The sequence below is a fragment of the Anas acuta genome, chromosome 9, assembly GCF_963932015.1.
Source record: "Anas acuta chromosome 9, bAnaAcu1.1, whole genome shotgun sequence".
Taxonomy (NCBI): Eukaryota; Metazoa; Chordata; class Aves; order Anseriformes; family Anatidae; genus Anas; species Anas acuta.
This window is the reverse complement of record NC_088987.1, coordinates 10,035,373-10,048,354: the sequence shown is the minus strand read 5'-3', so window position 1 is coordinate 10,048,354 and position 12,982 is coordinate 10,035,373. Positions and strand designations below refer to the sequence as shown.

Sequence of the window (12,982 nt, the reverse complement as noted above, 5' to 3'; positions counted from 1 at the left end):
AATAAGAGCAGGCACAGCAACAACATTAAAACCACAAAAGCATTGAAACAATGAAAACAAAGCATGGTGTGAATAGCATGGAGTGTATGGAGAAGGCTAGGAGAGCTTGCCAGAGTCAGATTATAGAATAATTAAATAACATTGTTCTAGTTGAACCGTTGCCACTGATAACAGTTTCTCTGCTTCCGGAGGGGGAGTAGGGGAAGCTCGTATTCTTTAGAGGATCTGTGTTTGTCTCTGCTGGAAGGAAAATGAAGCTAAAGTAATTATTCTGCTGTGGACTTTTTCCTCTGCTTTTCTTGTCTCTAACGATTTTTTTTTAACTGTTTTTCTTAGATGCCAAAAGTCCAATACAAGTCCAACTGTAAGCCGTCCACATTTGCCTACCCCCCACCTCTGGAGGTTCCAAAGGAAAAGGAGAAAGAAAAGGTATTTGGGCTAGCTTTCCATGTGGTGAAGACCACCCCATTCTCCCTCCTAGTATAAACATTGACTTTGGTGGCACTAACAGGGTATTTGGAGAACAGGAGAAAAATTGGCAGGCACTGTTGTCTCTGAAGGAGAATTCTAGCTATTTTTTCCTGCTGAGCCTGGGACTGTTGCTGATCATGGCATAGAGCTGCTGTGCTACCGAGTCACTGGAACTTCCCTTATTTCCAGTGATCAAGCAGAAGCACTGATTAAAACTTTTTTGCATGCCCTGATGATTTATGTGTGTGTCATCTTTGTGCAGCACCTAGAACAACAGCATTCTTGTCTGTGGCTTGGGCCCCAAAGCGCTTCTGCAGTACAAATGCTGAGAATATTAGGTTGGACAGCTCTTAAATAGTTCCATATGGAAGGACAGAACTGTACCTGGTCTCAGGGTAGTACAACCATGTGCTAGGATGTGAGTTATTGCCCCATGGATTGCAAAAAGGTAAGTGTGGAACTGAGAACATGTAGGTGTAGAAAGGGAACAGATGAAATCAGACGGCTAGCAGACAACAGTGGAAGTGATTTGTCTCCTGGCATAAGATGGTAAGAGCTGCTGAGCAGACCACAGCAGCAGGCAAAGCAGCCCTCAGGGAGCAATTGCAGCAGTGGAGACCTCAGGCATGTCACGCTGATGAATGGCGTTGTGTGAAAATTGTAAAACATTTTATCAGAATTGAATGATGGGCAGGAAATCAGTGCCACCAAGGAACCCAGAAATGAACTCTTAACAAAAGGCAAAGTTTACTGCTCATAGCTGCATTCTCGCCTTTGGAATAGGATATGAATTGGATAAATCTGTTTTTGTTTTAAACTTCCCTGGCCAAAATTAAAACATGCCACGAGGCTGCGTTCAGCCTAGAAAGCCTCACCAGCAGCATGACAAATGCAGTTGCTCCTTGTTCCTCTGAGGAAGTTACTGTCTTGTAGAGGCAGCTGCTGTGGATAGAGAAAGATGTGCTTGCTCGAAGGGAGGAGACGTGCTGAATTCTTGTACTGAGCGTTGCTTCTGGGTACTTTGTGGCTCAGGAGTGCCAAAGCTCCATGTGGTCTCCTTCACAGGGTATTTTGTGTATCTGTTTCTTTAGGTCAGAGAAAAAGAGCTGTCTGGTTAGGAGAGTGGAATAGCTTTTCAGGTCATTCTGAAGAGAATCTGTAGACGTGTTTCTTTACCATAGAAACTCTAGCAACAGATTTTTTTTTTTTCCAATAACAAAAAATCCATTCTTTGCTCTGTTAAATAAAAATCTCATGTAGAGACCCAAACAGTAATTATTAATCTCTGAATTAGGAAATTCGTCCTTCTGCATGTGTGACTGTACCCAGTCTGTATGCATGGCATCTTTTGTCCCATCTGTACCTTTTATTTGTTTCGGTGGTGGAGTGTTTGTCTGTTCAACATAGCAGTGCATAGGCAGAGGAATTGATCTCGTTGACAGCTGCACTGAGAACTAACCTAACACTGGTTTCCCTTTGTTCCCCTGCTTGGGGAGCTGAAGCACAGCGTAGTGTTGCAGTCATACTGAATGCCTGCCTCCTCTGACATATCCAGGTTTCCACTGCTGTGCTGTCCATCACTGCAAAAGCCAAGAAGAAGGAAAAGGAGAAGGAGAAAGAGAAGAAGGAAGAGGAAAAGATGGAAGTGGTAGGTGTAAACACTGAAACTTAAATGTCGTCTTCCCCCCGCCCTGTAAATGTGGAAGGTGTGTCATGAAAGCTGGCACCCACTTAACACTGTACCCTACACTGTGACCCGGATAATGAATTCTTGGTGGTTGCTGTAAGTTGGAAAATAGATGGCAGCTAAAAATCTTGATGTACTTTGACAAAGGACCCTGCCTTTTGTGCTCACATAACAGATGCAAATATGCCAAGAGTATCCGTAAGCTGAAAAGGTGTTATGCTGACCAGCTCAGTAGAAACTTTTCTAATTCCGGTTTAACATCTCTGTGAGTAAAGCAACGTGGTCAGGGAGTTTTAAGAAGAAACACACAGATGGTATGCAAAGGGAGTGTGTCGTAAGATCAAAGGTGTCTGTGTACAATAACTATGTAGACCTACTTAAGTATTGGCCATGTTGTTGGCACTGAACTTTCTGCAGCTGGTTCAGAAAATTAATCACCTCAGGTTGAAGGTAGAATCTCTGTGGTTTTTTTTTGTTCCTTTATCAATGCTTCCTTGTCATCAAACCATCAAACACTGCCTTTCCTTTGAATTGTTCTTGCAGCACTATTGACTAAGCAAAATGTGCTGAACAGATGAACGTTTCTTCCAAAATCTTTACAACCTAGAGCTGAGTAAAGGTGTTGAGAGGAAGCATTGTATTGGAAGGGATTCACGTGTTGGGCTGAGGGATTCGCATGTTGTATCTGTGTATGCTCCAGCTGTCTGAAAAGTTTTCTTGGCTGAATCAAGCAGAAGAACGAGGATAGCAAAAAGGGAGCTTGCTGCCACCTGCTGTGTTTGAGTTCAGTGCTTTGCTATTGTCCAAATGTTTTAGAGGTATAATTGCTTTCCTGTTTTTCTCGTATGCCTATTAAGTGACTAGTAACCCACAGCTTCCAAGTGGTCTGCACAGCAGCAAGCAGTCTCTGTGACAGAGATATTCCTGTTGCTGTTATAGGACATACCATGCATTTGGTGGTGTTTCTGATCATTTCCTATTGGTTGTTTCCATCTTCTCTGCAGTTTTCTTTTTTTTTTTTTTTTTTTGCAACATGTAGATGTCCCTGAGCAAGAGGGAAAATATGATCCATGTTCTTCTTAAGTATATAAATGATGCTGTATTTTTTTTCCTTTGGAGCTTTTGCTTCCAGCTGCTGAGTCAGTGGTAAAGGAGCATCTAACTGCAATTCCCTAGGGAGTTGCTGGAGTTGAGTCATTTTGGTTGAGCTGCTGTCGCTACCGGTAGTGTGAAACGCTAGTGATGGTTTTATGGCAGTGAAAAGACAAGGGTGGTTTGGGGCAATTTTTATGTGTTTAGTAATGATATTAAAGAATTTTAAGTTGTGAATAAAAGTGGAGAGTGAGTTTAAGAGGAAGTATTAGAAAGGGAAGCCAGAGGTAAAACCATTCTACTACCACGTCTTGCTGAAGTTGCTTTCACCTGCAGTCAAGAGTGAGCCATTGCACTGATGAGGGTACTTAGATCCACACTGATATTGCTGATGCCAGCTCATAGACACATCGTAGCTTGTTCCTCAGATGGTGAATGGCTTCTCACCATGCTCTGGAATTGCTCCCTGTGTGAAGAGTAATTATGAAAGGGTTAGAGACTACCATTAAAACAACATTGATTTCCTCTTCCCCTCTCCACAGGATGAAACTGAAAAGAAGGATGAAAAAGAAAAGAAGAAAGAACCCGAACCCAACTTCCAGCTTCTGGATAACCCAGCAAGGGTCATGCCTGCTCAGCTCAAAGTTCTCACTATGACAGAGAGCTGCCGGTATCAGCCTTTCAAACCAGTAAGTGTCACATTACTAGTTTGTGTGCTTGACTGAGCATTCCCTGTGCTGGGCTTACGTATAAGGACCCTGAAGCTCTATGTTTACGTGAGAATGCCACTCACATGTATTGCATCATTAATTTGTTTCAGAGACTCGCAACTTCACTGTTGTCATGTTTACTTTCTAATATCCCTCTCCTCAAATGATCGCGTGCAGTTCTAGCTGGGGGAAAACCAGAGCTGCCACAACCCTTTTCACCATGTTGATGCTGCTTTATCTCTTTCTTCTACGTATGCCACATGCTGTAACCTGGAAACCAGTTAGACACTGTGTTAATAACATTGCTGGGGACGTAGAGACTGAGACGTGGTATTTCCAATGAGCTGAAAAGTTGAACCAGCTCATTGTCAAAGCAGTAAAATAAATACATGGTGACGATCACCCATCATGTGCTGGGGCCTTATTATTCTGCAGTGGGGGTTGCCTATAGAGTTGTGAGTTTTTTCATTAAACAGATTTATTTGGTTGCACCTGACTTTAGAGGAGTGCCTTCATCTCCTGTTAACATAGAGAAGAGCATGTAACTGCCAAATAGAGAACAAATTAGCATTAGCCCAAGGGATAACTAACTTTTCTGTAAGATGCTCCAACATATTGCAAATATAAGTTTTTTTCCTGGCCTCTATATCTCCTGAATCATATTCTTCTGGCTTTTATTTTTGTCCAACAAATAACACTGTACATCCCCCTCTTGCAGTATTGTGCTTGGGAAAAACATGTGCAGAGTGTTTTTTTTGTGTGTTTTGTTTTGTTTTTTTAACTGGGAAAATAGTTGGTTTTATTAAGTAGATTTCCTGGAATTCCATCAGCACATCGGAATCCACTTTACATCATCCCTGTTTGAGACATCTCGTAGCAAATCTATGTAGGGATCTTTCAGTTTCTAACCTCTAAAAAGAAGAGGCGGCCCAACTGGTATTTGGTTTGGGAACATCTGCTACGCAGTCCAGTAAGTGTCCACTCACACAGCCGAAGCATGGATATTTGAAACTGCTTGCTGCTTGTTTCACTTTCAAAAGAAGCAGAGCCCTTGTATGGAGCTGTTTAGTGGAGGGAGTACAGTTTCCTCCCTTAACTCTCCCCAAAAAATTGGTTTTGAAGAGAACTGAACAGTGCACTTTTTTGCTGCAAGCAGGGTGTGTAACCAAGGAGAGTCTTGAAATGGAGCTGTTTGGGAGCTTTGCTCTACTTAGGGAAGTGCCAGAATAAAAGGCCTCTTTGAGATGCTTGTTTATAGCCTGGAGTCCTGGTGTGGTCAACAATGATCCCAGCCAGGCATGACACAGCACTGCCTCTTCGCACCTCATGTTTCACTCCTTGAGACGCAGGGATTTACTTCAGCCTGCCAGGATGTTTGGTTGTGACCTTTGTAATTAATTCCACTTTGTTTTACGAGGTTCTGCTAATAGGATTCCTCAGTCGGTGGAAGCTGGTGATCAGATTAGTCTCTGTTTCAGATAGCCTCCTGGGAGGTGGCTACGGAGAGAAGCTTCACTAGGCTTTTTTGCCCTGAAAGGATGAGCCTTATAAAGCTATTATTGTTCAATTAGTTTTTATGTGGAAAGTGCCAGACTGGGACTGGGGTAAAGCTGTGAATCCAGATGCCATTTTCTATCAAACTGAGGCTTAGATAATCGTCATATAGAAAGTAGTCTGGATAGGCTCTGTCTGCTCCATCCCCTTATCGGGCAGGGATCCATGTGGGTGTCAGATGCTTTGCTTTCTGAAACTTCCCCTTTTTCTGGGAAAGTCATACCTTTTGGCACAGAGCCAGTCAGCAGAGAATCAGCAGATACGGTGCTGTTCCTGGCATGAAATGTTGGTGTGAAGGCCACCGTTGAGCAATCTTTGCTGTGACTCCATCTACGAGCAGCGAGGAGAAGGGAACTGCTTTTTGTTTCTTTTCCTAGATAGCACCGAATAATTTTTGAGGGGCTTTGCTTCCTCCTTTCCCCTTGCAGAGGCATGCTCGTGAATGGCTGGCGCTTCCACTAAGACTTTCAGAAGTCTGTGAGCATTTGGCCTAGATACTCAGTGAGCTTGTAATGCAGGGTGCAACCAAGTAAGGAAGTGTAAATTGCCATTAATTACCATTTTTAATATTACCAATAAATTACCATTGAATTACCATTTGTTCCGCTTCTCATGGCACCTGATTTTGTCCCTGCCAGCACAGGGTTTCAATTTGATGTAATTTGTGGCTACATCCTAAAGGCCCTCTTCTCCCTTTGGTGTCAGTTGAGCATTTGTTCCTGCTTATGGGGAACCTGAGTCGTCTAGGATAACATTATGGCCATAAGCACTCCAGCACCAGGCAGCAAGCTGCTTCTAACGCTCACTGCACTTGTCTTGCAGCTTTCCATCGGGGGCATCATCATTCTGAAGGACACCAGTGAGGATATGGAGGAGCTGGTTGAACCTGTGGCAGCTCATGGTCCGAAGATAGAGGAAGAGGAGCAGGAACCTGAACCACCAGAGCCCTTTGAGTACATTGATGATTAAGACCTGAGGTACAATCTAGTGTGCAGAGTCACCTTTATTAATCCCAGTGAAGCAAAAGCCTCTTTGGATCAACTGAAGCTGTTACCAGCATCTGGCTCTCTTGTTTTAGCTCTTTGCTTCTACATCAGATTCAGAAATACGTGCTCAGTACTGATTTAGAAGAATTGGGTAGCAGTAGAAGGGAAAGCCCGTGGTTCTGGATGAGGCCTTGACCCAGTCATACTGGATCTAGTCTCTAATTGCACAGGCTTGGCTACTTTTGCATAGAACCCTGCTGGGCAGAGTCTGAGCGGTGTATGGGGTCACAGGCAACAGCTGAGCTGGGAATACTCAGCTCATGAAAGACGGTCCCAGAGGAGCAAGTGGTTTATGTAAGAAAGCTGTCATCTACTTGACCTCAGTGTGGCAGGATTGGTCAAAAAAGACCTACTCTGCTCTCTCGGGTTGCCTTCTATTCCCAGAAGTTCGTAGCAGAATTTAGAGACAATTCAGTCATGGGCTCTGTGGAAGGCTCAGAGAACATTACAAGGATCTTTGTAGAACTGTTCTAGGCAATGAATAGTGCAGTTCTCAGGTTCCTTGGTTAATGTGCCTGAACTGATGTGCAAGTTTCTCACTGAGAGTCAGAAATCCAGTTGCTTTATTTCCAAATATGGGCTGGCATGTCCCAGTGCTCCCAAGAGCAAAGATTATGCACTTGAATCGGTGGATGGGCAGGAAAACAAACTCCCTGCTAAAAACTGGCAGGCTCGGGTGAATGTGTGGGGCCAACCACAAGAAGCCTTAGTTAAATATGTTTGCTTTTCTGGTTTCTCTCTCCCCTTTCTCCAGGATCATGTCCTCTAAAGAAGACACTATGCTTGATATCGGAAAGACAGACATGAAGACCTTCCTATCGAGATCTGCTGTTCAGTGCATGCAGCCCCAATCTGTGCTGAGCTAAAGCTGATAGTCCGTGTTTTATGGTTGAAGAACAGATATATGCTATTTAGTGTACTCTTTCACAAAACCTTGTTTTCAAATAAATATATTAAAAATTCTTGACAGAAAACTTAGTGCTTGGGGGGAAAAGAGGGAAGCTTACCAATGTCCTCTTCTATTCATCTTAGGAATTAGACCTAAGTCATGCACATTCTTCCAGCAGAGCTCAACTGACTATTCCTCTGTAGCACACACTTAGGCTGACCTAAGCTAGTCTGTAGTCACTCACTACAGTCTGACCCAGCCACAGAACTGATGCTACAGAGACAGCAGCTCTCTACCTGCCACCATCTGTCTAGGTAAGGTCTGCTTCCAAATTACCTCTGTGATACTCGCTTTGCACTGATCTTCCCCCTTGCTCCTCCTGGTATTCCTGTGTCAGCGTGGGGCTGACAGAAGGACTGTGGATGTTAGTAGTGGAGAAAGAGAGGCATGTTTCTCTTAGTTTCACAGAATCCCTTTTTTGTGGGCTTTCACCAAACACGAGCGTAATAGCTGATATTAGCAGGCAGCTAGAAATACGTTACAGACCTCGATGGGATGAATCCAGACGTGCAAGCATCATTAGCCAAGGCGGAATCTGCAGTCAGGGGTATGCAATGAGCAGCAGTCAAAAGGAAAGAACGCAGCTCAAGCGTTCGCTGTGGGCTCAGCCAGGCCCTCACCTGTTGGGCTGTAACACTTCACAGGTTGCATTGCCAGTGAGCCAGCCCTGGTCGGCTGAAAGCCAATTGCTGGGCTATGCTGCGTGGCTTGAAATGGCATTTAAATGGAACGAGAGTTTTATTACACGGATGTGGGAATATCACACGTGGACATACCACAAGCTCATGTGCATCGGTAATAATGGAAGACAAATCTTGCATGTAGCGCCTGGGAGTTTCTCCAGAAGATGGTTTATTTTGGTGGATGTTTCTATAGCGATCGAATAGTCCGCCTTTGTTCTCTGCAGAGCTTCAGCAGTACAGCGCAGAGCTATGGGCCTGAAAGCCAATTCTGAGTCCTAGGCTTCAATCAAAGTCCCTAAAGTTGAAATGTCTCAGTAGGGGTGCTGGCTAGAGCTCGCTGTTATTGTGATCCAGATCCATTCTCCCATGCAGCAGAGCTGAAAATGAACCTAAAACGACTACAGACATCATTACTGTGGGTAAGACTTGGAAACAGGTTATCAATGCTCCAGTCCCATGGTTGTTAGATGTGAGACCTAGCTATTGTGGAGCAAGAAGCAGAAGCTGGACAAATATAAATCTTGTGAGGCTCCCCACCACTTTAATCCCTTCCCTTTGAGTGGGTGCATGTAACCTGTATTGCTGCTGGTTCTGCTGATGCCAACCGGCATGGAATTTGTGTTTTTCAAGTAATTTATTAGTAATGCCTCATGCCACTTACAAAATACTGCGGAGGGGAGGGCAAGGGGAATTAAAAAAAATAATAATAATCATTTCAGGTCATTCAACAACCTGCTGGTTAGGTAGGTATTGCTAGGAGAGCTCGAGTCCAAGTAGAAATGCTGGGAAAAGCTGGCTTAGAAAGGCGTGAAGACCTTGATGCCTTGGCCATGCTGTGAACAGACAGCTTCTATTCATGGGAGTTTTTGCTGAGTCTTAAATGCTTTAATGTATGCCAGGGTAGCCAATGTATTCCTTGTGCTTTCTGCAGGCTTGGTTCTCAGTGTGGCTGTGTAAATCTACACACACACAGCAGTTCCCACTGAGCCATGTAATGCCTGGGGCACCATCCAGCAGACTTGATTCTTGTGTTCAATGTTTTTCTTGAGCCTGTGAAGTCCATTCCTGGAGCTTTCTTGGTACAAGCACAAGTAAAAACCTCAGATTGTCCCAAACTGATCTCTGAGCTGCTACTCTGGGGACACGTGGTAAGGTTACACTCAGGTGGCCAAATCTTCAGCAGAGCTTTTGGTGGCTGTGGAATAAAAATGTCATGTGTGCTGGGGACCCCAGGAGGGAAATCTGGGAATTGGCCTCTTCACACTTCCCCAGCTCTGCACTTGCCGTGTCTTGTCTGTGCTGTGTAAAGACACGTTAGAACTGCATGGTTCAGGGGTGACTGCAGAGATGCATGCACAAAGGCATCTGCTTTCTCTCCAGGGCTGCTCCGGAGAATGTCAGCAGCCCCGTGACAGTCCTGCGAAGGAGCCTGGGTGGTGGAGAGGAGCTGGACGAGCGCTGCTGGAGATGGCTGCTGGTTATAGGGTGAAGCAGGTGAATTACCGGGTGCCCCAGCAGCGTGCAGGAGGCTGCATCTCAAACCTCAGGAGCCCCTCTGAGCTGAGGGGGAGTGGGATGGGGCAGCTCTGTGGGATGGTGCACGGGGAAAGGCAAAGCTGCTCCTCTGGGTAGGGCAAAGTTTTCCAGTGAGTTGACCTCTTGTTGGCAGGCTGATGATTAAGTCACTCCTCTCTCAGCAGGAGGATGCACGGTAAGTGGCTTTCAGGGATTTCAGCCTGTCTGCACCTCTTTATTAGATCCTGATCCCCTTTCCAGTGCATGCTGAGGAGCCTGAGCAGCTTCCCTGGGGATAGGTGGGGCTGGGCACTGCAGGACTGGCTACGTGCTGTGCTCAAATGGAGGCAGCTGCTGGCTTTCTGATCTCTGGTTTTGGAAAACATGTATGGGAAGCCTGAACGCTGCTTTAACGAATGTCCTTTAGCCCCAGTGACTCACTGGTGTGCTGATTCCTCAGGAAGTGCTGCTCTCCTGGGCCCACCTGGGAATGCTGCAGGGAAACCCACCCCTGGGGTGCTTGCCAGGGCCTAATTGGCCCTAATGCTCCTGGGTTTGCTGCAGGGAGAGGCAGAGGTGGCAGGAAGCCTGCTTCTGTCCCTCCTGAGTAAAGGGCCTCGTCCCCATGAACCCTGGTGACAAATCACTTCAGAAAGCATGCCGCTTCTGACAGGTCCCAGGAGGCCCTGGCCATGTCCTTAGTCCCATTTTTTCTGTCTAACTTGGGTAAATAAAACCTTTGGGGCACTATGCTGGGGCCAGAGGTGGAGATGGAGATGCTGGTGGCTCCCAGGAGGGGCTGTTCAGGACTCTCCCCATGGTGGCGGTGCCGCCCTCCCTATCTCTCCCCTCCCTTCCAGGGCCAGGCCAAGCTCTTCCTCCTCGCCAATTCCTGCCGAGGTTGGGCGCTGCTGATAACAATGAGGACTTGGCCGTTTATCTCCCCGCATCCTTCAGGCCGCAGCGTCTCCCGGCCTCACCCAGGCCCCAGCCTGCCCCTGGTTGTTCCCTGCGGTGACGGGCTGGGTTTTCAGCCCAGCTCTGGGCACACCTTAACCCTGGGGTGGTGACAGGATGGGAGAGGTCTCTGCAGGGCTTGGGGTGTTTTCTTGCACCCTCTGGGACCAGTGATTCTGAAGGCCTTCACCCAAGGGTGCTGATCTTTCCTCAGGGTGTCCCCACATGGGAGCAAGGCCCTTTCTTCCCCTCATGAAGATATGTAGCAGATATACTGGGCTGTGCCAGCCCCAGTGCAATGTGGTTTTCTGGCACTGGTGGGACTGGGCTGGCCCCATGCTCTGTGCCTCAGGTGAGGAGAAGCTGCCCCAGGCCCTGCCGCTGGGTTTCAGCTTCACGCAGCCTCTGCAGTCCTGCTGTGCGTGGGCAAATGGCCCAGCTGGCAGGAGCCCAGGCCTGGGGTTTTGTGTTGGGGGCTGTATTTTCTGCCCCAAACCCTTTGGATCCCAGCTAGTCAGAGATCCTGGAAATCATAAATTGCAGACATCCCAACCCCATGCACTTGGGCTGATAGGCCCACTGCCCCATGTGTGTGCATGGGGGTGTTTAAGCAACACCCACCACTGCTTTTCCTTTGTGTTGGCGAAGGACTTGCAGAAAATGGATGGCAGAGGGTCTGTGCCATGAGGGTCCAGGTGAGGTGGGTCTTGGTGCATGGGGGGGCACCCCAGGGCTCACTGCCTGCGGCCTGGGCTCTGGGCTGTTTGAGGGGAAGGGCAGAGCCCTTCGGTGGCAACAGGATTCCAGTCCAAGGGTATAAATAACTAGCTGCTCTGGTGACCCAGGGAAGAACCGCCATGCAGGCGGGGTTAATTGTCAGCAGAAATTATGGGGACATTGTTCCTCCGAAGATAACCTACAAGGGATGAAGCACGGAGCAAATTTTTCCCCTTCAAAGTGAAGGAAAAAGACCTGAAATATTGGTGCGGTGTCTTTGTTCTCAGCATTAGGCTGGCTCTCCCAATTAATTGTTTTTCTCCATTTCTTGTCGATGAGAATCAAGATGGATGAACTTTTTGTTTCGCCATCGTCTTCCCAGAAGAGCTGAGATAGCTCCGGTAGGGCTGGGCCAGTTCTCTGTTTTCTTTACCTTCACACCGAGACCATTTTATCTTTAACCTACACGTGAAATTTAGGGCCCAAGGATGGATTGTCATTTTTGGCAGGAAAGTCTTTGGTTACAGAAAATTACTGCAGAAGGGTCTGCACGTAAATAGCCTGACATGGGGCTGACCGCATCCTTCTGGGCAAGGCGGGGACAGAAGCTGGTAGCTCGGCAGCAGCTACATCCAAGGGAGACAGAGCAGCTTTATGATAGCCCGATGCTGTGGAAAACAGAGAGCTTTTGCAATTGCATTGCCTTGGTTTTCCTTGCAGAGGGCCCTGAGGGTCACGCTGCTGCGTAACTTGAAATGTGAGCAGTGTTTGCACGGCAGGGTACCCTGCCTGAGCGCAGGACCGTGGTCCAAGCAAACTTCTCTGCTCCTGGGCAGTACCAGTAGGAGCCAGGCCGTGCTCCAAACCCAACCGGCAATAATGTGCCATCCACCAAAAACTGATTGATTTATTGTCCAAATGCTCCTTTAAAAGTATTCACAGAAAATCCAAGCCAAAATCATTTTTAGCAACTAAAAGCTGAAGTTTGACTCAGAAAATAACAGGATGTTTAAGTTCTGAAAAATGTTCCCCTCTTGCCTGCTTGCTTTTATTTTTAATGCGACCGCTTGGAAAGGCTACTGAACAAAGAAATTCCCTGCAAAATCTTCCACTTGGGCATAGAAAATAGCAACCTGGTTTTTAATTGAGCAGCAGGTCACCGCCCAGCCCAGGACCTGCAGCCACCCCCAGGAACGTTCAGCTCTGCGGCAGAGGCAGTGCCACCTGTCCCCAGGAAAAAACCCTCTAAGCAGGGAGCTGGATGATGCCAGATGATGACATTTCATAGTGTTTCATTTAGAATTCAGATTCATTTAGTATACAAACAGCCAAACCCAGAAGCTCTAATTGCCAGCTCAGCCATGTACCCAGCTGAGCACTTAGCAGCACACACAGAAGCTGCCCAGCCAGCCGGAATGGTAAACGTCGCATGGTGAGCAATGGGAACACAGCCTAACGATGGACACAAATTGTCCAGCACCTCCCTGGTGCTTTATAAAGATGCTCCTGTACTTTCTAGGAATTCAGGCAAGATCCTAGAAATCTCTCACTGCTTTCTTGAAACTTCTTTGTGTCCTTTTTTTTTCTTCTTTTTTTTTTTT

At 46.6% G+C, this 12,982-nt stretch overlaps 1 protein-coding gene across 1 annotated transcript in view; it reads left to right on the top strand.

Annotated features, from left to right (window-relative positions):
• The window catches only part of PSMD1 (proteasome 26S subunit, non-ATPase 1), a 70,356-nt gene extending 62,834 nt beyond the window's left edge, over window positions 1-7,522 (top strand). The window contains exons 21-25 of the mRNA XM_068691610.1: window positions 337-429; window positions 2,027-2,119; window positions 3,793-3,939; window positions 6,337-6,491; window positions 7,315-7,522. Coding sequence (XP_068547711.1) covers window positions 337-429; window positions 2,027-2,119; window positions 3,793-3,939; window positions 6,337-6,483 — 480 coding nt within the window. The 3' untranslated portion in view covers window positions 6,484-6,491; window positions 7,315-7,522. The remainder of the gene's footprint in view (window positions 1-336; window positions 430-2,026; window positions 2,120-3,792; window positions 3,940-6,336; window positions 6,492-7,314) is intronic.
• The last annotated feature ends 5,460 nt before the right edge of the window (window positions 7,523-12,982 follow it).